The sequence below is a fragment of the Panthera tigris genome, chromosome C1 (assembly GCF_018350195.1).
Source record: "Panthera tigris isolate Pti1 chromosome C1, P.tigris_Pti1_mat1.1, whole genome shotgun sequence".
Classification (NCBI taxonomy): domain Eukaryota; kingdom Metazoa; phylum Chordata; class Mammalia; order Carnivora; family Felidae; genus Panthera; species Panthera tigris.
The window spans coordinates 41277173-41304424 of NC_056667.1; the positions used below are offsets into that span (position 1 = coordinate 41277173).

The following is a 27252-nucleotide window of genomic DNA, read 5'->3' on the forward strand; positions in this document are numbered from 1 at the left end:
AAGGGAAGAGGAGAGAGACAGCCAATGGGGTGAAGGAGGAAGTGGAGGAAATACCTAAGCAATCAGGAAAAAAAGAAAAAAAACCTGCCATGTTAAAAAGATCAAAGAAAGAGAAAAGCTAAATTAAGAATATTTCTGCAATATTCACTATGGGCAAATTATTAAGTAAATTATAGCAGAGCTCATTGGGAAATTATTACCCATATTAAATGAAAAAAAGCAAGAGATAGAAGTGTACATATTTTATCATCTCGAGTATGTTAAAATATACCTATAGAAACTTTGTCAAAAGGAAATTTGCGAAAATGACTTCTCTACGTGGTAAGCTTTAAGGGTGACTTTCCCCCCTATTTCTTTACACTTCATTTTTACTTTTATTTTTCTTCATTTAACAAAATTGTTTTTATAATTAAGATAAAAGGAAATAATTTGAAAGTTTTATCCATCCTGTATTTTTCTCTTTTTAAAGGTAATAAAGAGCAGAGCATAGATTAAATGAAATAGGAAAGAAACAAAAACCAAAGAATAAAAAGAACAAGGAGAAAACAGGGACAAAGCATGAAACAGACTCAAGTAGCAGCAGGGTAGCAGACCAATCTGCTGCCAGTTACTGGCCTGTCACTAATTGGATCTCCTCTGTCCTTATACTTCCTTTCCAACCCAGCTATACTTTCTGTTATCATTTTCAAAGAAAATTGGCAGCCTCAATTATGTTTTAGAGAATGCGCTGAAGTTATTTCAAACAGTTTTAAACCTTTGGTTCACGAACCTCTATAAAGTTTGTTAAATGCTGGTGTGTCAAATGGATCCGTTAAATGGCCAAAGTTTGGTTTGGGTAACCCACTGAAAATAAAACACATATATTAAAATTTAATTGGCAAAAGCCTTTATAAGCAGTATCTTTAGGGATGCCTAACTGATAGGTATTTATAATTATAATCTATTCTATATACTCCTGGCTGAAAAGCATTCTAGGCATAAGCAAATAGATGGCAACAAAGCCACAAAATCCTGAACTGTCATGTCAACCTCAGTCCTAGTAATTCAAATGCCTTTAAAACTCATGGGAGACAGAAAACAATTGAAGGGGCCTCCCTGCCCAATATTTACTACCTCTATCAGCCCCATTCAACTTCAATTCTCCTCCTATATAAAGCTACTTCAGAAAGAAAACATACTAGAGATTTTTTTTTTAATTCAACAAATATATATGAAATAATTATTAGGTATGAAGCACTGTATTAGGCATTGTGGTATTTAAAAGACATGGCCTTTCCTTCTGGAGGCTTCTCATGTGGTTGAAGATATTAACTATTTCTTCTAAAACATGGTCAATATGAATTATTATTAAATACCTAGAAGATTTTTTAGAACCAAAGTTATTAGTGAGTATTATTTAAGAGAATTTCTAAAAGTGCTTATCAGGGATTGACAGGACCTAATGAATCTCTCCAATCAATATACCTCTGATTTTATTGGCAAAGTTTCACAGTAAAACACATTTCAATCTGCCATTTAACATTTCCATAGCTCATACTCATTTCTTATCAAAACAACCAAAACCAAACAAAACAACCCTACAACTATGACATGACTTTCATTATTTTTCCATACATAAAAAGTACTGCTAATTATCAATGGAAATTTACATAAAGCCAAGTTAATAATAATCATTCAGCTGTTACTACAATATTCTAACATTTTCATAGTGAATTTTTCTTTCATAAATTAAATTATGCCCTGGAATGAGGAACTGGAAGAAATCTAGCTTACTCACCTGATGGAAGAAAAAAACCTTTCATTTATTGTATTAAAATGCAAACTACTTAGGAGTAGAAAAAAGGACTTAAGTACTTCAGAATTTATTTTTTATATTCTTTGTAACAAAAATGTAGCAATAAAACGTATTTTTTTTTATTTTTTATTTTTTTTTTAACGTTTATTTATTTTTGAGACAGAAAGAGACAGAGCATGAATGGGGAGGGGCAGAGAGAGAGGGAGACAGAATCGGAAGCAGGCTCCAGGCTCTGAGCCATCAGCCCAGAGCCCAACGCGGGGCTCGAACTCACGGACTGTGAGATCCTGACCTGAGCTGAAGTCGGGCGCTTAACCGACTGAGCCACCCAGGCGCCCCAATAAAACGTATTTTAAATAACTATTATTTTGAAGAATTTGAGGTAGATAAAAAGTAGTAGTTATTTGACCTGGAACTCTATATACAATTTCTAATAAAAGATAACTTGGTTCAAATATATGAAACAGACTTTTTAGCTTGTATGGAAAGTCAATCATCACCTACAAGATTATTTATTTTATGGAGGAAAGCAATCCAAGTTCCAAACAACGGACTTAAAAATCAAACTTTCAGGGGCGCCTGGGTAGGTTAGTCAGTTAAGTGTCTGACTTTGGCTCAGGTCACGATCTCACGGCTGGTGAGTTCGAGCCCCACGTCAGGCTCTGTATTGATAGCTTAGAATCTGGAGCTTTGTTTGGATTCTGTGTCTCCCTCTCTCTCTGTCCCTTCCCTGCTTATGCTCTGTCTCTATCTCAAAAATAAATAAACACTAAAAAAAAAAAAAAACTTTCAGAACAAAATTTGTTCTGAGGCAGGGTATACAAGTGTATATATAGGCTGCCTCTCGATATAATACTTGCTTTCAAAACACAGTGTCAAACACTCTACACAGTAACAGAAAAACTCTGAATAACTGTAAAAGGAGAAAGAGCCATAAATTCTTCAGAATTATTACTTACTGTAAGATTGCAAGCTTATAAATTTTGAACTACAGACATTATGGAAACTTGGGCTCTCATCTTGGTTTCCCAATCAAAAAGCTATGTGATCTTGCTAAAAACCATTTTAGGTCTTAATCACCTGTTTAAAAAATAACACCCCTTCCCCAGGCGGGAGGGGTGGGGGGACCACCTCTAGGATTCATACAAGAAGATGCCTCTTTAATTCTTTAAAGCATATGGTTTATGAAAATTAATGTCTTACTTGTTTGGTATCTGAGAGAAGATTTCAGTCACCCACTTTTCCAAAGTATCCAGTGTTTCTTTGGGGAGGGCAGGTAGGAGACAGGGAAATAAAATGTTGTTATTGAAGGAAGAAATGCAATTAGATTTAGGTATAAAATCTTTAGGTATAAAACAAAGGGATACTTTAATTTGGGCATTACTTGCCACTCCTTAACCAGTAATAAGTAGCAACAACAACAAAAACAATAGTTAAGAAAACCTTAAGACACATAATTTTATTAGAATCCTCTATTTCTAGCTGGTAAAGTTAGAAAAGGTACACAAGTTTTTGTTTTGTTTTATAAAAAAAAAGGAAAGTTTTTGTTTATCACTAGGCTACTGTGGAGAGCCAAGAGTAAAAATATCTCCATCCTCCTACTCCATTCTAAAACTTAATTCTTCTAGGAAGGTTTCTCCCAATTAATCCACACTATACTGATCATTCTTTCTCAGGATTTCATTAGTACTTTCAACATTCCATTTATTTTACATTAATTTATACTTGCTGAGGTTTTAATCTGTAAGTCTTCCTCTTAGGTTGCATATAATATGATTTCTATCTTCTTTTGATTCCTGTATTTCATACAAAATTCTTTTTAAAAGCAGATCTCGGTACAAAAAGAAACCTTTTTCCTTTATCCCACTCACTGACTCATTACTATTACCAAATAGTATTTGTACTTCCACCAGACACAAGTTTCATTAATTTTCAAGAGATGCCCCATTATGTAAAACACAAGATACAAATTAGACTAATCAAGTTCTGAATTTATTCTATACTATATATATAGATATTCAACTCTTAAATGGATAAATGCTAAAGCTTAAAAAACAATTGAATTTAAATTGTATAAGGTTCTCTTATCAAATATCTAGGGTTTATTTTAGAAATTTGCAACAAGCATTAATAAAGGAAACAATACATAGTTGAAGAAAAACGCGTGTTTGTGACACACTTGGAAATAGTAATTAAAAACTGTAAATTATATACTGAATATGGAACTGCCTATTTTAACAAATGTTGTAAAAGGAATTTAGATACACGTCTGTAGTCCGAACAAAAGAATCTACAATTCTATAGCCATAGCTTTAGATTCAAATCAACTTTTAGTGGACTAATTTTGATCCTAAATGCAAAAATGTTTCATATTTAAGTGCCAGGTCAGCTTCAATTTCAGTTTTGACAACGAAAGAACAAAATCTCAGGAAAAGGAGAGTCACAGGGTGAGAAGATTAGTTTTTCAAAATTAAATGTGCAAACTATAACATATGTCAAAAAGAAGTTTGGCAACTTCCTGAAGTGTAAAGAAAACAAAAGAAAGCTACCATGATTTCTTTAACGATGAAAAGTTAACACAAATTGCTGAAGATAATGATAAAAGAAGGAAAAGAAGTACTGATCAGTATTTTACATTTTGCTATTATCACCATGATGGATTTCAATTAATCATGCCATTTTACTGGACCCTACGTAAAGATGAAAAGACAGACACCTTGCTCTGTCAGAGTTTACAGAGGCAGCAACTAAATGTGACCTAAAAGACCAATTCATGGCCTATTAGAACATCAGTAAACTCACAGACCAGCCTAGAGATAAGACCTATGTCTATAAAAGAAAAAAACATTTGCCTGAGAATCAGATGATTTTGTGATTGCTAAGCTGTGCCACTTGCTATGTGACTTTTCCAAACCCTGACTTCCTTTAGGTCATATTAAGGTCAAGCACTAAAATAATTAATAATACCCTGCAACACTAGTCAAGGCAAACAAATCCTAAGAAAGCACTACTTCAACATAATTCTAAGGGCCATAAAAGACAATATACTACCTTTGGATTGAACCACTAAAGTCATGTAATGAGCAGAATAGTAACGCATCCAGAATTCTCTCAATCTAGCATGTGTATCAATATTATTCCTTTTTGGCTCATGTTTCAGTGTCTCAGCATTTCCTGTAAAAAAAAAAAAAAGATGAAAAACATCACAAAAATAAGTAGTTTACTTTGAACCACACTAAAATTAAAATATTTTAAATATGTTTACTTTGTCAAAAGCCTCTATACCAAAAATGCATGCTCTGCTACTGATACATAACTAATGAACCTAAGTGACTCAAGAATATAGAATCAATGCATAACAATAATATCAATATAGGACAAAAATTCAAAAGAAACAATTCTGAAGTGTATTTTAACACATAAGGAATTAATCTCCAATTGGCAATACCTTAACAACAGTAATTGTCTTCAGCTTATCTTAATCATTAGTCTAGCATCCAATTCAGGTTTTATCTCTGAATTATTTTAATAATATTCTACATAATCCTTAAAAATAAACCACATAAAGCAAGGCTGTCATATAAATTGCATATAACTGTACAAGATATACACGGAAGCAGAACAGCCTTTGAATGAAGTACTATTTAGATCAACTCATCTCAGATTCTACCTTACGGTCAAAAGCATTAATATAAGGCTATAACTGAATTCTAACACTAAGAAAAAGCCATTATAAAAAACATACCATTTAAACAGCTTACCATTTAAACAAAATTTGGTCACATTGCTGAATCTCTACTGATAAAGGGAAATACCAGGTTGGGGTAGAGCACAGACTTTATAATCATATAAAAATAGAGGTTCAAATCTCACACCCAACACCGTGTGATTTAAGCAAATTAAATAACTTCCCTGAACCTGTTTATCTTTAAATGGATATGATAATGGGACCCAGCTCATAACAATGTTAACAATGATCAAATGAGGTAATTCATGTAGTGTTAGCAGAGTATCTGGCACTCAAAAAGCATTCACAAAACATTAAGTGCTATTCTTGATATACCTAATGTCAGAAAACCAAATACATGCATGCTCAACCACTTTCTATTTGAGAAGCTGCCTACCAATCCTAAAAGGTGCCCAGCTACTCTGCTTTCACAGTCTTCCATTCTTAATCAATTTTGCATATTCTCAATCTTCCTCAATTAGAAAATAATCTAATCCTGAAACCAAGATTGCACTGTATGTTAATTAAAATTTAAATTAAAAAAATAACACTTCTGCCAAAAGAAGGAAAAGGAGGAGGAGGAGGAGGTGGAGAAGAAGGGAGAGGAGAGGGAGGAGATGGAGGAGGGGGAGGGGAGAGAAAGAAGATGAAGGTATAAAGCATCTTACCCCAAAAAAATTTCCCCATAGGATGTCCAGGTCTAGCAAGGCTTCCAAACAACATTTCCTTTCTGTTTGCATCAGAAGGTCTTGCAAGTTGATATTCTGTCAGTTTTAAAGAAACACTTTTAATAAAATAAATTCAGTATTTGCTTTATTATTAGAAATTCAAGAAATGAACTGCACAGGACTGAAAGTAAGGAAGTAACAAAAATTAATTTTATGAATTGTGTGTTGTAAGACTGAAGTGGAGAACTCAATGACCCAGGTCAGGCTCTATGATTTAACACATTCTGTATCTTTAGGCAGTCAATGCACCTTCCTAGAGGTTTTCCTTTATCTTCAAATGAAACAAGATAGTTAATGATCTGAAGGTTTCAATTCTAGGATGCTATGTCCAAGAATTTACTGATAAAGTGCTTTAATAAGATGTTAAAGCAAATTTCTCATTACCTGGGAACTCCGTCATACATATTTAAATTTCCTCTAAAACCAGCTGTGTCATTAATAAAATATTAATTGTTCAGAACAATCACTTTGAAGTCAGAAATACCTTGTCTAGAATCCAATTCTGCCATTTACTACACTGTACAACCTTGAGGATAGGATGTTACCTAACTTTCCTGATTCTATTTCTGCATCTATAAAATAGAGTTACTGGTACTTAGTTCTTAGGCTTTTGATAAGAAATAAGACAAGATATATTCCTTCAACAATTACTCACTGAACATCTTCTATGAGGCAGGTAGTACTGAACCAGTTGCTAGAGGCAGAAATGTGAAAAAAAAAAAAAAAAAAAGGACCCAGTCCCCGCCCTCAAAGAGTTTACATTCTAGTAGAGGAGATAAACAATAACTAAAACAAACAGATTCTAGACATAATGTCAGTGGTAGGTGCTAGAAGAAAAATAAAACTGTGTAAGAGAATGGAAAGTGACAACAGGTCATAAAAGGCCTAAGGTGGTGACAAGTGAGCAAAATCCAAATAAAGTGAGAATGATGTCATAAGAAGTTTTGGGGAAGTTTTCCAGGTATCGAAATTATAAATTCAAAGGCTTTAAGACAAGAAATATTTTAATGAATTCAAAGGCAGCAAAGAGGCCAGTGGAGCAGTTTAATAATCATAAGAGCTTAGGGTCAGTAGAAATTACAGTTTGCTATGGGTAAGTGCTAAAACGCATAGAGTAATTTAAAGATATATAAGGGCTGTCACTTAACCTAATTTTGTCTTATTTGTGTGTGAATTTATTTTGGGTAAGGGGGAGGCTCAGGAAGGTTTTCCACAGAATGACTCAAGCTGAGTATTGAGGGACAAACTAGGGTCTTCTAGGAAATAGGAACGGAAGGAGAAATGGGAGTGTGTAAAACATTTTAAGGAGAAAAAACTTAGGAGATTATGGCACCTCTGAAAAACAGACACAGTTTTTGAAAAAAATTGGGCAAATGACTGATTCTGGAACTTTGAGTTAATTACTTCACTTCTGTAAGCCTCAGTTTCATTACATGTCAAATAAGGACAATGGGGATAACAATCACAATAATGCACATAAGTAGTGCTCAAACTGTCAGCTATTATCATTTATCATAGGAGTAATGGCAAGGCATTGCAGATGTTTAATAAGGAGAGTGACATTATCAGATTTGGACTTCAGTAAGTTCATTACTCTGTTCACATTGAACTAGGTCTCCTATCATCAAAACAAATAAATGAACAAAACAAAAACAAAAAAACAAAGCCTTTACCTTAAGTTCATTTTAAACCAAAACTACTTAGTACATGTGTATGTATGTACATATATCACATGTATATGTCCATATATATATTTCTGCATATTTCAAAATAAAATATATTCTAACTTAAACTTATAAAAACCAAATTAAAGATTGTGTGAACACCAACACTTCAACCCAATCTAGAAACTGTATGAAGAAAAATACTTCAAAGTACTTAAGACAGAAGGTGCTTTCTTTAAAAGTAAGAAAGACTTTCAGAGTTTTCCTTGGTTATTTTGGTTTATCAACCACTCAACAAATACTTATCTGGGCTATGATAAAAGAGATAGTGTGGTAGGCAAATAACAAAAGTGAAGAAAATAAATCCTTGATTGTAAGGAGCTACAAGAGCTAAGAGGAATACAATTCCATCCCACCCTCTTTTACAAATAAGTTGAGGGCCACAGTCAGTTAAATTTCTGTAAGTAAAACAAAAATCTGCTGACGTCCAGGCAGATGGCTCTTTCTATCCATCTACAGTTTACTCCTCTTAATGAATGCAGTAAGTCATTATTACAACCCAACAATGAATTAAGACAAAGAAGAGAAACAAGAACAGAAATCTGCCTCTTAGGCTGTTGCAAGCCAAGCCTAACCTATATGAACCAAAAGTCCCCTCAAGTTTAGTATTATTTGTTTTCAATGCTAAAATAAGGCAAGCAGGGCCATTCTATGATGGTGCTATTTACCAGTACTCTGTAATTAACGGTATTTATAGCATGGCTCTGTAATGAAGCCTCACCCTATATAAGTACAGTTTTTCCTTATGGTCTTCATTCTTTAAATCCTAAAGACAAGAAAAACTGTTAACAAAATTAAATGCATTTCCTATTCAGGGATTTAGTTTCTTTATTCATAAATATATCACAACTGTTTTCAGAACTACCAAAATTCAAGCCATAGACCTAACAAAGGATAAACCATTTATTTATTTGTTTATTTTGAAGGGGGGAGGGGCAGAGCAAAAGGGGAAGAGAAACTCTTAAGCAGACTCCATACCCAGTGCAGAGCCCGACATGGGGCTCAATCTCACGACCGTGAGATCATGACATGAGCTGAAATCAAGAGTCAGAAGCTTAATAGACTAAACCACCCAGGCACCCCCCAGTATAAGCTATTTAAGTATCAGAATGTTACTTAAGGCCTCAGAGAAAATGTCTCTTCATTCAGAAAGAGTTATGTTAACTTTTAAAGTTTTAACACCTGGTATTAACTTTAAGAATTAGGCTACCGTCCTGGGGCACCTGGGTGGCTCAGTTGGCTGGGCGTCTGACTTCTGCAAGGTCATGATCTCACTGTAAGTGGGTTCAACCCTGCATCGGGCTCTGTGCTGACTGTTCTGAGCCTGGAGCCTGCTTCAGATTCTGTGTTTCCCTCTCTCTCTCTGCCCCTCCCCTTGTCACGCTCTCTCTCTCTCTCTCAAAAATAAAATATTTTTAAAAAAAAAAGAGAATTAAGCTACTGTCCTGCAAAAGATTAGTCACTATGGTAAAATGCTCAAAAACTAGACTGAAAAACAATAATCATTATTTTATTTCAAATCTACAATGAATTACATTTTAATGGTTCAAGAATATGACACATTTATTTTAATTTTGCCCTTTATGATAAAAGGATAAAATGGTCCAGTGATAATAATGATAAATGTGCTAAATAACTAGTCAATGCAAGAAATAGTCGTAAGATATAAAGCACTTCTCTTACCACTATCAACAGCTTCAACTTCACGGTCAATTGCATCTCTGATCATTAGTGGATGGATGAAAAACTGAGCCCATCTGAAAAACAAAACACAAAAAAACCCTAGCATTTGTTTTTGTTCATAAAAATCTTTTCATCTGTTCATCTGTTTTTTTAAGAAATTTACTAAGTTGGAAATTTAGTTCATAATCATGATATGTAAAATCTAAGTAATATTCTGCATTTCTGTATTTTAAAGTCTACAAACTACCTTTTTTTCATTATGATCTATAATACCCATACAGAAAAGTTCATAAAACATGGACATAAAGACTAATGCATAGGGGCACCTGGGTGGCTCAGTCGGTTAAGCATCGGACTTTGGCTCACATCATGATCTCATGGTTCATGAGTTCCATCAAGAGTTCCAGCCCTGCTTCAGGGGACTTTGAGCCCTGCCTCAGGTGAGCTTGAGTCCTGCCTCAGGTGAGCATGAGCCCTGCCTCAGGTAAGCATGAGCCCTGCTTCCCCGCCCCACCCCACTCTCTCTCCCTCTCTGCCCCCATGGGATTCTCTCTCTCTCAAAAAAACAAAACAAAATATGCATAACTACAAGGTAAAAGTCTGAGCGGCTACCACCCAGGTCAAGAAACAGACCCAGGCCAAGAAACACTGTCAGAACTCTAAAAGCACCCGGCACCTATATCCTAAATGTTATGATAATCACTTCTCTGCTTTATAGTTTGTACATATAAGTACATATATGTACTTCTAGACCAGTGTTTCTTGACCTTTCTTTTTCCCATTATCAACCCTAAGGAGGCTTTTCAGATTTTCTCCTAATCACTCTCTTTGAACTTTTAATATCACAGATACACTGTTTATCTGTATGTATATCTGTGATTTCATATAAGGTATATAAAGCCTACTCTTATTCAATGCAGGGTTACAAATGATTAACTTTTTTAAGTTAAAAGTTAAAATTTTAAAGACTATCAAATATTTTACTTTGCTTTATAATTGTATTTGCTTTTTAATGTAATTTAAATTGTGATGCATCAAATTACATGTGTATCCATTTATTAATAATAGCAATACAAATAAATTTTAATTAACATCTATTTTTCCAGCAAAAAAAAAGCAATTAAAAAAATTAATTTCCTACAATTTTTAGTAAACTTTTCACTTTTGCTTGATCCAAAAAGAAACTTCTAGCTTAACTGGCTACTAGATATTAAGACAATCAAAATTTTCTTTTCAGTACTTGGCATAACTAATGGGTTAAATAACTTGTTCAATTAAATAAAGTAGAATATTTTTATTTAATTCCAAAGTCATATACAAAAGCACAGAGTATCAATACCCACAAAGCAGCTAATGAAACCAACTGGCACATGCAATGCAGATCACCTCTAGTGATGACTCCAAGATCAAGCAAACATTTCAAAGTTCTCCAATCATCTACGCACCAGTTTTGTAGCACTGACAGTGAATGTGCTTTGTATTATCTTCTATGAACTCTTATCACTGTAAATGGTGCTCACGTGATACTCAAGTAAATTAAAAACAGAAATTAAATACTAAGTAAAGATTTTGCCAGCTAGGGTTAAGCTTTGGAGGGCCACAAGCCATTATAATATTGAACATTTTTTCATCTAGAAAGAACCAATTTTTGCCACCAATGGGAACAATATGCTCCCTGCTGAGAATGCGTGTTCTAAACAATCCAGTTTTATTTTTTATTTTCTATAAATGGAAATATATTTATATATTTTTTATGTCTGACTTATTTACCTATTTATTTTAATAGTCATCCACGATGGTACATGTGGCTATGGTTCATTTATTTTCACTGCTGTAGAATATTCCACTGCATGAAGTTACTCATCCAAGCTACTGCAAATAGTCATTTGGGCTGATTCCAGGTTTAGACCATTACAATCAATGCTACCATAAATTCTTACAAATGTGTAATATGCACATTTGCACAAGTTTGTCTAGGTATACATCTAAGAAAAAACTCCTAGGTAATAGTATATGCAAGCATATGTTCAACATCACTAGCTAAAACCAAAATTTTTATCAGCAGTTCCAATTCCTCCATTCCTCCAAAACCTCACCCTCACCTGGTATAATCAAACTTTAAAATTTACTACAACTTTCAAGAGTACAGTTAAATCTCATACTGGCTTTAATTTACATTTTCCTGACTCCTAATGAGATTGATTACCATTTCATACATTTATTAATCATTTGAATTTTTTCTTTGGTAAAATACTTAAGGCTTTTACCTACTATGTTGTATTTTTTCTTGATTCTAATATATATTCATTTTATATAATATTTAATTATGTTACATACAATTATACATATAATCTAATAATTAAAAATTAATGACAGTTACTTTTAACTTTTTTAAAATTAAAGAATTATTTATTTGGCGGGGAGTGGGGGCAGAGACAGAGAGAGAGAGGGAGAGAGAATTCCAAGCAGGGTCCGTGCTGTCAGCACAGAGCTCCATGAGGGACGCTTCAACTCACAAACCATGAGATCATGACTTGAGCCAAAATCAAAGAGTTAGACGCTTAACCCACTGAGCCACCCAGGCGCCCCAACAGTTATTTTAAATATAAGTCCTTGGTTATGTGTGTTGTAAATATATTCTTCCAGTTTATACTTGTTTTTCCCACACTCCTTATGGTATCTTTTGATGAACATAATGTAGTATCATTTTTCTTTATTTTTTGTGCTTTTCTATCTTGTTTGATAATTCTTACTGGGGCTAAAGTTACACTCCTCTCTAAAACTTTTAGTTGTACTTTTTACTTTTTGGTCTATAATCCACCTGGAATTGACTCTTTGTGTATGTTGAGGAGAAGTCAAGTTTATAGAAGCCCAATTATCTTGGAATCATTTCTTTAAGAAGTTCTTTTAATCACTGCTACACAGTGCCCCTATCAAAAAGCAAGTGTCTACATATGTGTTGGTCTATTTCTAGGATTTCTGCTCTGTTCCATTGGTCTCTTTGCTTAGCCTTCTAATACCATAATGTCATAATTACAAAACAAATCTTAGTATCTAGTAAGTCCTGCTATCCTGTTATTTTTCCTATGCAAAAATAATTAGCCCTCTGCCTTTCCTTATAAATTTTAGACTTAGTTTTTTTAATTTAAAACTACATAAATCTTCTGAGATCTTGGTTGCAATATCGCTGAATCAATACATTAACTGATAACTGAAAACAGGTATCATTAAAAATAAATTAAGCTTCAAATCCATGAATAGTACTTTTCTCAAATTACTTAGCTCTTCCTTAAAATCTCACAATAAGGTTTTAATATATTCCCCAAAAAGAGTCTTTTTACCTAATTTTTGGAATAATTTCTGAGTGTTTATTTTTTATAGCTTTAAAGGTATTTTAACTATCACTGTTATGGAGAAATACTACTGACTTTTATATATTAAACATTATCAATTTTATCATTTTTATTTTATGTATCAAGCCACACTAATAAATTATGTTAAATAGAAGTGATCACAATCTGCATCTCCTTCTTATATCTGATCGCAACTTGAAAGCTTTCCAGGTTTTACCATTAAATATAAGGCTTGGTTTAAAATATCAAATATCATCTTGAGAAAGTTGACTTACACTCTGTTAGCTAAGAACATCTTGATGACCAGATACTGAATTTCACCACATAATTTTTTCTACATACATTTTTCCCTTCAATCTGACAATGTGATGAACTGCATTAATTGACTTTCTCATGTTAACCCTACCTCATAATTTTCAACCCAACTCAGTACTACTGTATCTTTATTGCTATTTGTATGTGAGTATGGTCTACAGTTCTTTTTATATTACACTTTCTTATATCAAGAGGTCATACTACCTTCATAAATGAGGGAGGAATTATTTATTCCTTCAATTTTTTGTAGACCTCTAAACCTAAAAGTTGATTTTTGTAGACCTCTAAACCTAAAAGTTGATTCATTTCTTTGTTATAAGATTATTCAAACTTAAAAAAAATTTTTTTTAATGTTTATTTTTGAGAGAAAGAGACAGTGCAAGTGGGGGAGGGGCAGAGAGACACGAAGACACAGAATCCAAAGCAGGCTCCAGGCTCTGAGCTGTCAGCCCAGAGCCGAACACAGGGTTTGAACCCACGAGCTGTGAGATCATGACCTGGGCCAAAGTTGGACACTTAACTTACTGAGCCACCCAGGCTCCCCAGATTATTCAAACTTTTTAATTATAATTTCTCTTGTGTGGGTTTTGTAAATTATATTTCTAAGAATTACACACTTCTCTTTTTTTTTTCACTTACTGGCATAAGTATTCAAAATATCTTATATTTTCAATATCTGAAAAATCGTAAGTCATATTCATTTTCATTCCTGACATCTGCACATTACTTTTTCTTCCCCTTGACCAGTCTCGTGAAAGGCTTATCTATTTCATCAGTTTTTTAAGAACCCACATCTAACTTTCTTGAAACTCTGAGAAATAATTCACATACTGCAAAATTCCCCCTTTTAAAGTGCACAACTGGGGCACCTGGGTGGCTCAGTCGGTTAAGCATCTGACTTCAGCTCAGATCATGACCTCACAGTTCAGGAGTTCAAGCCCCACGTCAGCTCTGTGCTGACAGCTCAGAGCCTGGAACCTGCTTCAGATTCTGTGTTTCCCTCTCTCTCTCTGCCCCTCCCCTGCTCGCACTCTGTCTCTCTCTAAAATAAATAAAAATTTAAAAAAATAAATAAAAAAGTGCACAATTGAACAGATGTACTACATTCACAGGATTGTGAAAACATTAACACTAATTTCAGAAAATTTCATTACCCACTAAATAAACTCTATACCCGTTAACAGTCATTCCCTTTCCCCATGTTCCTAGTCCCTGGCAACCACTATTCTACTTTTGGTCTCTACGAATTTATCTAATCTGAGAACTACAGACTAAAGAGACATATTGCATGCAATGCATGTACCTTGATTGGATCATAGATCAAAACAGCTAAAAAATAATTGGAGGACAATTCAATTTGAATACACTCTACATATTAGATAATGTAAGGGACTATTAAATTTTCTTAAGATATGGTATTATGGCATTGTAGGAGAATGTCTGTTTCAATAGAAGATGCACATTTACGTATTTAAGGGTAAAGTATCATGAAGCCTGGTTGCTTTGAAATTGTTCAGAAAAAGAATATATAGAGAGATAAAGCAAATGAACAAGAAAATGTAATGGGTATCATTTGTACTATTCTTTCAACTTAAAGGTTCAAAAAATTATAGAAAGATATGTACTGATACTATGCATTTAAGTGAAATAGTACATATGGTATGATAATTCTGTTTTTGTAAAAAGAAATACACACACACACACACACACAAACATATAATGTTAACTGCTATAACAAAAGGGCCAAAAATGTCATTACTCAATCAAAACAGAAGTTTATTTCCTGCAACTTTGACAGTCCAGGCTGGATTGAACCAGATTAAGTAGGTAGCTCTCCTCCACTCAGACTTTCAGGGACTCAGGCTTATAATGGCACTGTTGTTTTCAACATGTGACTTTCAGAGTCATTTACTTTCCAGCTGAGGTGTAAGTTCAGACACTATCTCACTTACATTTACACTTCAATGGTGAGACTTTCCACAAGGCCACTCCTTATTGTTGCAGGGGAGGCTGAAATTTTTCATTCAAGTTGGGCAGCTATGTCCCAACTTCAACTCTTAACACTTGAGAAGAGATTTCACTGGAAAGCAAGTACTCTATCAGTCATTAAAAAAGGGAACTTGGCTTGGGGTGCCTGGGTGGCTCAGTCAATTAAGCGTCAGACTTTGGCTAAGGTCATGATATCGCAGTTCATGACTTCGAGCCCCACACTGGGCTTTCTGCTCTCAGCACAGAGCCCGCTTCAGATCCTGTCTCTCTCTCTACCCCTCCCCTGCTCACACTCTCAAAAATAAATACACATTTAAAAAGAAGAGGGTAGAGGGTCTTGGCTCCTATGCTGCTTGCAGCCCAAACCAGTTTGTACTCATCCCTCAGGTCCTAGAAAACACACCTCCTTCATGTAGCCTCCCTTGATTTCTCTTTTTTTTGTGAGTTCCTTTGAAATTAAGAATTGATGCCACCTAACGTCACTTAATTAAAAAAAAATTTTTAAGTATTCCAAATGTCTTCCCTTTGCTGGTTTGGAAGTTTTACACTCAAATCCTGTTCTTTTAGAAGTTACCCTAGAAAATATTACATGCATCCTTTTAACTTATCAATGTCTAATGTTAATCAATACCTTACCCCTCAAAATACCTTTTACTGCATTTACCATTACTCCTGATATGCCATTGTTGCTTTAATTTTGTACTTTTAAATTTTCACTATTGCTTTAATCAATGTTCATTTATATTTATTCACATAAAATGACTTTCATTGTTCTTTTTTTCATCTCTGATCTTCATTTTCCTTCTGCCTGAAATAAATTCTTTAGAAATTTCCTTCAGTAAGTTGGCTGGTGGCAAACTTAATTGTGTATCTGAAGGTCTATTTTACAATCATTCTTGAAAGATATTTTTGCTTGGGGTACCTGGGTGGCTCAGTCAGTTGGGCATCCGACTTCGGCTCAGGTCATGATCTCATGGTTTGTGAGTTCAAGCCCTGCATCAGACTCTGTGCTGACAGCTCAGAGCCTGGAAACTGCTTTAGATTCTGTGTGTGTGTGTCTCTCTCTCTCTGCCCCTCCCCTGCTCGTGCTCTGTCTCTCTCTCTTTCTCAAAAATAAACATTAAAAAAAAAAAAAATTTTTTTTTTAAAGATATTTTTGCTTGGTATAGAATTTGTGGTTGGTAGTTATTTTCTTTCAGGCTATTGCAGATATCCAACTGTCTTTAACCTTTCACTACTCTGAATAGTCATTTATCAATCTAATATACCTTTGAAGGAAATTTGACCTTTTACCTGGCAAACATTTCCTGTATTTGGTTTTCTTCAAATCACTATGTTTTTCTACATATGGATTTCTTTAATTTTTTTAAAGATTTTATTTTTAAGTAACCTCTACACCCAATATGGGGCTCGAACTCACAACCCCAAGATCAAGAGTCCCATGCTCCACCAGCTGAGCCATCCAGGCACCTCTGGATTTCCTTTAACGTCCACCTTTGGAATTTGTTAGGTTTCTCTAACCTTTAATTTGATGTTCTGGGAAGTTTCCAATGATCAACCTTTCAAATATTGTGTCTTCTCTATTTTTCTCTCCCACCTTCTAAGACTCCAAGATATACTGACATTTCTGCTATATCCTTTATGCCTCTTTTCTTTTTCTCTGTATTTATCCACCCCTCTTTGTGTTGCATTTGGAACATCTTTTGGCCTTTCAGCCTTTCAGTTCACTAATTCTGTCTTCAACCGTATCTACTCTTTTCTTAAACCAGGCAATTAGGTTTTCCTTTTTTTTTTTTTTTTTTAACATTTACTTATTTTAGGGAGAACACAAGTTGGGGAGGGGCAGAGAGATTGGGACAGAGGATCTGAAGTGGGCTATGTGCCGACAGGCTGACACAGTGAGCCCAATGTGGGGCTCAAACTCACAAACCCCAAGATTATGACCTGAGCAGAAGTCAGACACTCAACCGACTGAGCCACCCAGGTGCCCAAACCAGAACTTTAGGTTTTCAATTTCAATCATCCTATCTCAGTTCAAGATATTCTTTTTATTTTTATTATCCAAATCTCATAGGCCATGTTACAGTTTCCTATTCCTTGCAACTATATTCAAACTTGTGCCTTCTTTCTTTAAAAACAGAAAGTGCAAACATTTTTATAATTTGTGTCTAACCATTCCAATGCCTAAGATTTCTAATGTATTAAAAATCTTTATTTTCTCTCTCTGCCCTTCCACCTTCTCTCAATCCAAAATATATAAACATTTTTTTTAATCCTTGTTTTCTGTTTTAACTCATGTCTTGTTTTGTGTGCCTGCTTACGTTTGACTAAATGCTGATCATTTTACTTGAAAAACTATTTATAGGAGCAATGCAAAGCCTAGGATGAAGAATTTTCTTGTTCTTTTTTCTCTTTTGCACATTTATTTGAAGTACAACTTACCAAAAAAAACCCTATATATATTTAAAACATACAATATGATGATTTGATTACGTATCCTTTTGAAGTGATTACAATTAACACATCACCCTACATAATTTCCTCTTTGTATGTGTGTGAAAGTTGAAGATCTATTCTTTTAGCAAACTTCAAGTGTACAATACAGTATTATTAACTACGGTCCCCATGCTGAACACTTTATCTTGAGAACTTATTCATCTCATAACTAAAGACATGTGCCCTTTGACCACCATGTCCTCATCTTCCCAGCTTCTGGTAACCACCATTCCAGTCTGTTTCTATGGGTTTGGATTTTCTTTTCCTTCTTATTTATTTTATTATTATTATTAATTATTATCATTATCATTATTATTATTATTATTTTATATTTTTTCTTTTTGGTGCCACATATGTTAAGATCATACAGCTTTTGTCTTTTTCTGTGTGGCTTATTTCACTTAACTTAATGTCCTCTAGGTTCATCCCTGTTGTTGCAAACGGCAAGATTTCTTCCCCCCCCCCCTTTTTTAAATGTTTATTTATTTTTGAGAGAGCAAACATACAAGCAGGGGAAGGGCAGAAAGAGAGGGAGAGAGAGAATCCCAAGCAGGGGGGGCCTGATAGGGGGCTCAATCTCATTACCGAGAGATCACATCCTGAGACAATATCAAGAGTCAGAGGCTTAACCAACTGAGTCACCCCAAGATTTCCTTCCACCTTATGGCTGCATAATATTCCACTGTCTATATCTATGTAGACATATTTCACATTTTCTTCATCCATTTATCTATCAATGCAAGCATTTTCTTTTTAAAGAACTTGTGTTTGCTTCTCTCAGGCATCTGAGAACACTACCAGTTCTGGGCCACTTTAATTCACAATGAAGACTTGAAGTTCACCAGAAAACTCAGGCATTTTGAGAATAGGCTGTAATTTCTTTGGATGCCTAATCCACTTCCTCAACCTGAGTCCCAGATTACTATAAGGAAGATCTCCTGTTAGATACCCCACTTTGTGGGTATCCAGGGTTTTGATATTTCTTGCTCTTGCCCTGAAACGCTGATGTAGCCAAGTCCAAATATATTGAAATTAGCAAATGCCATCAGGGCAAAAGCAGCTTCCATTCTCATTTACTTACCAGAGTAAAAATTCAGTCATTGCCTCAACTTTTTACTTATATGATCCAATATATTAATAAACAATGTGACCTGTGTGAAGTAATTGGATTTACTGACCTATTAAAAAATCCTGGCACTTAATACATGCTATAGGAGTCCTTTCCAAATGATCAAAAGACTTTTTATTCCTTAGTAATTGTAGAAGTATATTATATAAATTATAGTGGATACAATACTTAATGCTCTACCACTATCATTTATGTCATAAATTCATGATGATATTCTAATTATTTTCTATTAATATAGTAGCATTCTTCTTTTTATTTCTGGTAGCTTTTTTTCTAAGTAGAAACAAATGTATAAATATCTTCTGATTTCCTACAGCAGTCCTCAAATCAAAAATGGATACAGTCTCCAAAGAAGAAATGAAACAAGTTCTTTAACTAGACTTTACACCATGCTTCATTAACTCTGAGGTGGTCAGAATTTATTCAACATATGCTTCACCTAATCTTTTTTCCAACAAAATAGGCTTTTTCCTTCTTTATATTTAGATATAATCAAATGTGGGTATTTTCAGTTTAGGGGTATTGTTATTTGTTGTTTGTTTTGGGGTTTGGTTTTTTGGATTTTGTTTTTTGGGTTTTGGTTTGTTTTTTTAACCAAATATAAAGTCATGAGAATTCAACTTGACTACCGCTCAAGATTTCTCCACATTTACAAATATCTGTTTGGATTTTGTGAAATCTTGGGAGCTAAGAACTTTGAAACAAGAGCAAACATGCAGTCATCCTCAGAGTATTCTTGATTTTATAAGTTCACAGGAAAGATAATCTTGAACATGATTTGCATTGCCTTAGTCAATTAGTTTTGTCCCTATCTTTTGGTTATTTTCAAATTAAATGTTTAATTACAGAAACTAATACACTGAGTATCAAATGTGTGTGCTATGAGCATGTTCTAAAGTATACAATTAAAAACAGCTAGTTTTTAAATAGTTCACTGAACACAGGCAGCCATATTAGAGATTAAGGAAGAAAAACTAGAATGTGGTATCCTATTATAAATGTTATCAAAGTAATATTGTCAATTTTAATGGTATTTTAACACTGTTTTAGCAAAAGAGTTGTTTACTGGGGATAGAGGAACATAAATATTTATCCCGTTGAGAAGAACGGCATATGCTTTCAACTTATGGGTCAAAATCTCTTAATGGAAAAGACAATTTCTTTAAGAAAACTGAATTTTTGTCATGTTTTTGAGAATTTTCTGGTCATTTATGGGTTAATTTTATGGTAATTTTTTCTATAAAGAAACAGTATTAATTCACTCAACAAATATCAGTATAGATTATCTATCAAATTCTGGATGCCGGAGAGATATCAACAAATAAATAGATAAAAATCCCTGCCCTCAGAGGGCTTACATTATATTGATCAAATTCAAGATTTCTTTTTTTATATTTCAATCTTATATTTATCTAGAATTTTCTACTGTAGACTCTGGTCTGCAACCTGTGACATCAAAACTCTACTAACACATGGACAGAAACTTTCTGGAAAACAATTTTACAGTGAGTATCAAAAGCTTTAAAAAAAAAAAAAAAAAAAGCCTTGCACATGGAACATTTTCCAGAATAGATCACATACTGGGATACAAATCAGCCCTCAACAAGTACAAAAAGATCCAGATCATCCCGTGCATATTTTCAGACCACAATGATATGAAACTCGAAATCACTCACAAGAAAAAATTTGGAAAGACCATGAATACTTGGAGATTAAAAGACACCCTACTAAAGAATGAATGGGTTAACCGAGAAGTTAAAGAGGAAATTAAAAAGTACATGGAAGTCAATGAAAATAACACCACCATAGCCCCAAACCTCCAGGATGCAGATTTGATCCCTTTTGGGTCAAAAGAGGGATATAGCAATCCAGGCCTTCCTAAAGAATGAAGAAAGGTGTCAAATACACAATCTAACCTTACACCTTAAAGAGCTGGACAAAGAACAGTAAATAAAACCCCAAACAAGCAGAAGATGGGAAATAATAAAGATTAGAGCAGAAATCAATGATATCAAAAAAACAGAACAGATCAATGAAACCAGGAGCTGTTTCTTTGAAGGAATTAACAAAATTGATAAATCCCTAGCCAATGTGATCAAAAAGAAAAAGGAAAGGACACAAATAAATAAAATCAAGAATGAAAGAGAAGAGAACACATGCACCCCAATGTTTTATAGCAGCACTATTGACAATAGCCAAAGTATGAAAAGAGCCCAAATGTCCATTTACTGATGAGTGGATAAAGAAGATGTGGTATATTTACATACAATGGCGTATTACTCGGCAATCAAAAAATTGAAATCTTGCTATTTGCAACAACATGGACAGAACTAGAGGGTATTATGCTAAGCGAAATTAGAGAGGACAAATATCATATGACTTCACTCATGTGGAATTTAAGATATAAAACAGATGAACATAAGGGAAGGGAAGCAAAAGTAATATAAAAACAGGGAAGGGGACAAAACATAGACTCTTAAATATAGAGAACAAACTGAGGGTTGCTGGAGGGGTTGTGGGAGAGGGGATGGGCTAAATGGGCAAGGGACATTAAGAAGGACACTTGTTGGGGCACCTGGGTGGCTCAGTCGGTTGAGCGTCCGACTTCGGCTCAGGTCATGATCTCGCAGTCCGTGGGTTCAAGCCCCGCATCAGGCTATGTGCTGACAGCTCAGAGCCTGGAGCCTGCTTCGGATTCTGTGTCTCCCTCTCTCTCTGACCCTCCCCTGTTCATGCTCTCTGTCTCAAAATAAATAAATGTTAAAAAAAAATTAAAAAAAAAAAAAAAAAAAAAGAAGGACACTTGTTGGGATGAGCACTGGGTGCTAGATGTAGGAGATCAATCACTGGATTCTACTCCTGATACCATTATTGCACTATATGCTAACTACCTTGGATGTAAATTTTAAAAAATAAGTAATAGAAGTATTCAAAAAAATTCAAAAAAAGAAAAAATCCTTAAAAATGCACATGCAAAAAAAATACACATGCATGAAAAAAAATACACATGCAAATATACTCAGCAATTTTACTTCCTAGAACTTAATTAAAAAATAATTAAAGATGTGCACAGAGATTAGGATATTCATCACAGCATTACAAATACTAAAAAACGGAACACAGGGGCGCCAGGGGGGCTCAGTCAGTTGAGCGTCTGGCTTCGGCTCAGGTCATGATCTCACGGTCTGTGAGTTTGAACCCCGCGTCGGGCTCTGTACTGACAGCTCAGAGCCTGGAGCCTGTTTCAGATTCTGTGTCCCTCCCCCCTCTCTTTCTGCCCCTCCCCCACTCATGCTCTGTCTCTGTCTCAGAAATAAATAAACGTTAAAAAAAATTTTTTTTTAAAAACTGAACACAATTCAACTAACCAATCATATGTAACTTGTTAAACAGATTATGTTATTCTTTATACAATAAAAATAACACACAATCCCTTAAAATTAGGTTTTATAAATTACATCATGATGTATAAAAATGATATGTCTTGTTTAAAATATAAAAAGGACCCATTCATATGTGGAATTTAAGAACCAAAACAAACAAACAAAGGGAAGAAAAGGGACAACTCAAAAATCAGACGCTTAACTAACTAGCGAGGGGAGGTGTGTAAGAGGATGGGTCAAATAGGTAAAGGGGATTAAGAATACACTTATCTTGATGAGCACTTAGTAATAGTTAGAATTGTTGAATCATTATACTGTACACCTGAAATGAATTTAACACTGTGTGTTAACTACACTGAAATTAAAATTTAAAAATTAAAATAAAAATATAATAGGATATGAATAATAATCCCAAATACATTTAAAAATATAGACGACCATACACCAAACCATTAACCATAGTTATCCTTAGATATCAAATTAGGAACAATCTTACCCCTTTTTTGCTTCTGTTTTTCCATATTTTCTACTAAATTAGAAAAAATAATCGCAATAATGAGCCAATAGAGTATACATTATTTATAAAACTCAAAGGTGTTTAAGGGTTTCAGTGTAATCTTCAACACAAAGACTAAGTATATTACAGAACAAGAGCCAAGGTGCATTTAATAGTTTGCTCATTTCTCCAGATAAAGTATGACAATTCTACAGAATTAGAGTACAGCCTGAAAAGAAATACCATAGAAAAATGCCCAATGTCTCCATTTGTAAAATGTCGTTAGATAATTAAAATAAAAATACATTTTGAGTTAGTTACCTATCGAGGGCCTCCTTGAAGTATTTTCTCTGGACATCAAATTGAAAGACTGTACGTTCACAATCAGTTGAAGCATTATCACTACCCCCATGTTTCTTCAAGAAGGCATCAAATCCATTTTCATCTGGATATTTCAAGCTACCCATGAATACCACTAAGTGGAAAGAACACAAAGTGAAAGAACACAAAGATGTAGACAATGTTATTATCAACAATGAAATTTCTCATGTGCAAAACAAAACAAAACAAACAGAAGAAATATACCAACATACTAACAATGCTTATGTCTGGATAATTCTTTCTTCATTATATTTCTGCTTTTGTAATTTTCTATAATGCTCATCTATTAGTTTTATACTAAAACAACTAAGCACTTTATTTTTTAAAAGTATTTATAAAAAGGGCAAAATGTAAGTATTAGCATATATGCAGATTGTTACTATGAAAGTCCTAAGGTGCATGTTTACCCTCAAATAGCTTAGAAAATCAGAATATAAATAAATAATTCAAGAAAACAAATATAGACTTAAATTTATAACTGTACAGCAACCACACAGGTTTTATTTAGGTATATTCATAATTAAACTGAAGATTTTATTTTGTTTTGATATTAATCATGCCTTTTTATTTTCTGTATTCCCAATGTTTGACAGCTTGGGGCATTGCTAACCCTGGAAGAGGCAGTCCTTCCCAAGGTTATAAGATTCTTAGAGATGGGCAACTATCTCCTGATCTGTTGGCCTTACCATACCAGAACAATAATAAAATCTACATTTTAAAATAGTTTTATAGGTGGGTTTCATTCTAATCCACAAAATTATACAGTCAAGGAGATTAAAATTAAGTCTTCCCCTATGATATTAATAAATGCTTTTCCTTTGGGGCGCCGGAGCAGCTCAGTCAGTTAAGCGTCCGACTTCCGCTCAGGTCATGATCTCACAGTTCTTCCCAGTGTTGGGCTCTGTGCTGACAGCCCTGAGCCTGGAGTCTGCTTGGGATTCTTTTTCCCTCTCTCTCTCTCTGCCCCTGCCCCACTTACACTCTGTCTCTGTCTCTCAAAAATAAATGTTTAAAAAAATTTTTTTAAATAAATAAATGTTTTTCTTAGTCTTTTCTCTTATTAAACATATCACATTTCTATAAAACCAGTTATTTATCTTTAAAATCAATTTGTACAAATTTGGAGGAAAAAACACACTCAGGAATAATATTCTGTAAAGATCTTACTGTGTTCCAAAAAGTGTGCCAGCCCAGGCAGGTCATCTGGATCAGCAAAACTCCCAACTCCAACACAAAGAGCCGCTGCAGACTGGAGTAAGTAGAACACATGCAAATAGTGAGTCATTCCTAAAGGAATAACACTGTCATCACATATTAAGGATTCACTTGGAGATGGATGTTTCCAACAGAAAGTAACAAAATTCTTTCCCTGAGAATCAGGAGGAGCAGCATAGTGAAACTCACCAGAACTGTGTCAGTTTCACCCTGCTGCTCCTCCTCTTGCCATCCTCCCAAATGCTGAACAGGTGCAGACCTAAGGGAAAAAGCAGAAACAGAAAAAAAAGGAAAGGGGACTAGCCAGCCCACCCAAATATCATTTCCTGCCAGCATTTCAGAGTTCCGAACCAAGTATGTTTCCTGACTTAATAGATTTTGGAAATCTGCAGAAATAATTTATCTAGGTAGATTATTTCTAAAGATCTTAGCAATTAACGACTATGTGTTCAGTAACTAAGTTATTAGAGGTGAGACTTCTCAATATGTTACTCAGAAAATTCTGTTTTTATTAAAACAGGGTAAAAAATAACATGTCAGGAAAACATTTAATAAAGATAGTAAATGGTTAAAAAAGAAAGTCTTTAACTATTAAAAAAAACTACAGAACTAAACTTTAAAGAGGCTTTTTAGTTCTTCTTTTCTTATTGACGATATACAGAACATATATCTGATCTGTAGGTATTCTCCCAATACCTTGGGCAAATCAGAGTTTTTAACAAAATGGATGGCCAACAGGTATACCAAATTATGCACTAAAAATGATTAGGGTATACCATTATGTGATTGTAAATTAAAAGACACAAAACAGAAGAGGAAAATAGTCAATTTGAATCCTTGAGGATAGGAAGTTGAATTACTAGCTTTCCCCACATTTTAGAAATGTCAATTTTAAAAGGCTAACATTTGGTGATATAGACTGTTTTGATAAATGGTTATTCCTCTAAAAAGAGAGCTTTCAAAAAATAGCATGTACGTGGCATAAAGCCTGACCATGTGTTATAAATGGAAAATATGTTTACAGAAGAACCAAACAGCCTCATTTTACACTGTAAATCCCATTTTGAAGTTGTAGGCACATAAACTCAGTTAAAAAATAGGGGAATATCCACTTCTTCAAACTACAGTCTAACCTGTTCTGGGATGTTTAATAGGTGCCTAACCTGCTTTCAGCTCCAACTACCCCATAAAGATTTCTTGCTTCGACCAGGGTTGAAGACATTTTTGTATAAGATGACTTAAACCACAGTCTATCAGTCAGCTTTGACCACAGCAAAAACAGGCTCTGCGATTGCTAGAAAAGAAATTCATACTTGAGAATTATCTACCCAAGAAATTCATACTTGAGAAATTCATACTTGAGAACTGACTTAAGAAAACCCTGAACAAATTATAATTCTGTATGTATCATACTTAAATTTCAACCTTGTTAGTTTATCAAACCTTTCAGATCAAGAACAACTTCCTTTTGGGAAGATGAAGATGGAGAGGGCTAAAAATGATGCCTCAGGTAAGTAGTTAATTCTTAATTAAGTAAATGTTCTCCAAAAACCTCAAAATTATTTCTTCCTGCTTCTTTTATTAACTTTCATATTTACCTTAAACAAGATCCACATTTTTCAAATAAAAATTAAACCATAAAATCACTGAAAAACCCTAAGCTACTCTTTAAGCCATCTCTTACATAGACTATTTCCCTTTTGCATACACTTATTCATTCATGAATATAAATCATTTCCAATGTTACAATCAGTCATAGGATCTTTCCTTTCACTAGTATAACCACTGCATCTGAATAAACAATTTGATTTCATCTTCAAACTACATTAGGTTCCTGTATTCCTTTCTAATATGACCTAGAACATTAGCAATCAATCAATATGAGGGAATATATCAACTGAGTTTTCAGAAAAGGCAGCATCTAAACCATTTTTAAATGAGCACTAGAATCTGATCTTGCTGTTCTAAAAAAGGTAAACATTTAGAGTTTGATCCACCCAAGCAAAATAAAAAGGGGTACCAAAATACTGTATGCACATCTTCATTAGTCAAAGGGGCTTACAACCCCTATAATAAATCTAAAGTATTTTACTATGTCTTGACAATAAAATCAGCTGTCAAAACAAGTCTTTAACCCTAGAGTTTTACTTATCAGTTGACAGATGATATAAAGAAATCCAAAGTATGGAAAAGTTACTAACAGATATAGAAGGAAACTTTTAGATAGGAAATATTCACTTATTAAGTTATAACATAATCAGTTTTAGAGCTAAAATAGGCCTTAAAAATTATGTATATAATCTAGGGACACCTGGCTGGCTCAGTCAGTAAGAGTATGTGATTCTTGAACTCAGGATTTTCAGTTCATGTCCCACATTGGGGGAGAGATTACTTAAAGAAAAAATAAAATCTTAAAAAAATAATTACCTATATAATCTAATCCTGTTGTTTTAGAAATAAGAAAATGAAAAGGCATAAAACCATCCAGATAGAGCCAGAGCCAGAATTAGAATTCAGGTTTCCTGACTGTTAGTGTTCTTTTCACTTTGTGACTTATATAATTTCTTCCTATTATTGCTCTATTTGGAATTATGAGATCTATTTTAAATTAATGTATTAGTTCCCAATTTATTTATAAAGACCTTAATACAAAGTATCAAGTGGCATATGTATATATATTTTTTTCTTTTCAGTATTTTGGTTTTTATAACTAAAGTTTTCCAACTAAAACCACTTGTCCTAACATGTTACCCCAAAACAGGCATTACTCATAATCTATATAGCAAGGGGCAAATAGCTTCTCACAGACATGACTCAATCCCCTTTCAACAAAAAAGT

The 27252-nt window shown here is 34.0% G+C and overlaps 1 protein-coding gene across 2 annotated transcripts in view; it reads right to left on the reverse strand.

Annotated features, from left to right (window-relative positions):
* Nucleotides 1-27252, reverse strand: part of NRDC (nardilysin convertase) — a 99473-nt gene that overhangs the window by 30697 nt on the left and 41524 nt on the right. Inside the window, exons 3-11 of one of the 2 annotated variants that reach the window (XM_007077214.3) lie at nucleotides 25578-25708; nucleotides 24604-24673; nucleotides 24367-24448; nucleotides 23140-23293; nucleotides 9658-9731; nucleotides 6191-6286; nucleotides 4847-4969; nucleotides 2999-3056; nucleotides 770-843 (exon numbers count right to left, since the gene is read on the reverse strand). In XM_007077214.3, coding sequence (XP_007077276.1) covers nucleotides 770-843; nucleotides 2999-3056; nucleotides 4847-4969; nucleotides 6191-6286; nucleotides 9658-9731; nucleotides 23140-23293; nucleotides 24367-24448; nucleotides 24604-24673; nucleotides 25578-25708 — 862 coding nt within the window. The remainder of the gene's footprint in view (nucleotides 1-769; nucleotides 844-2998; nucleotides 3057-4846; nucleotides 4970-6190; nucleotides 6287-9657; nucleotides 9732-23139; nucleotides 23294-24366; nucleotides 24449-24603; nucleotides 24674-25577; nucleotides 25709-27252) is intronic. The other variant, XM_007077215.3, reaches the window with a different exon arrangement.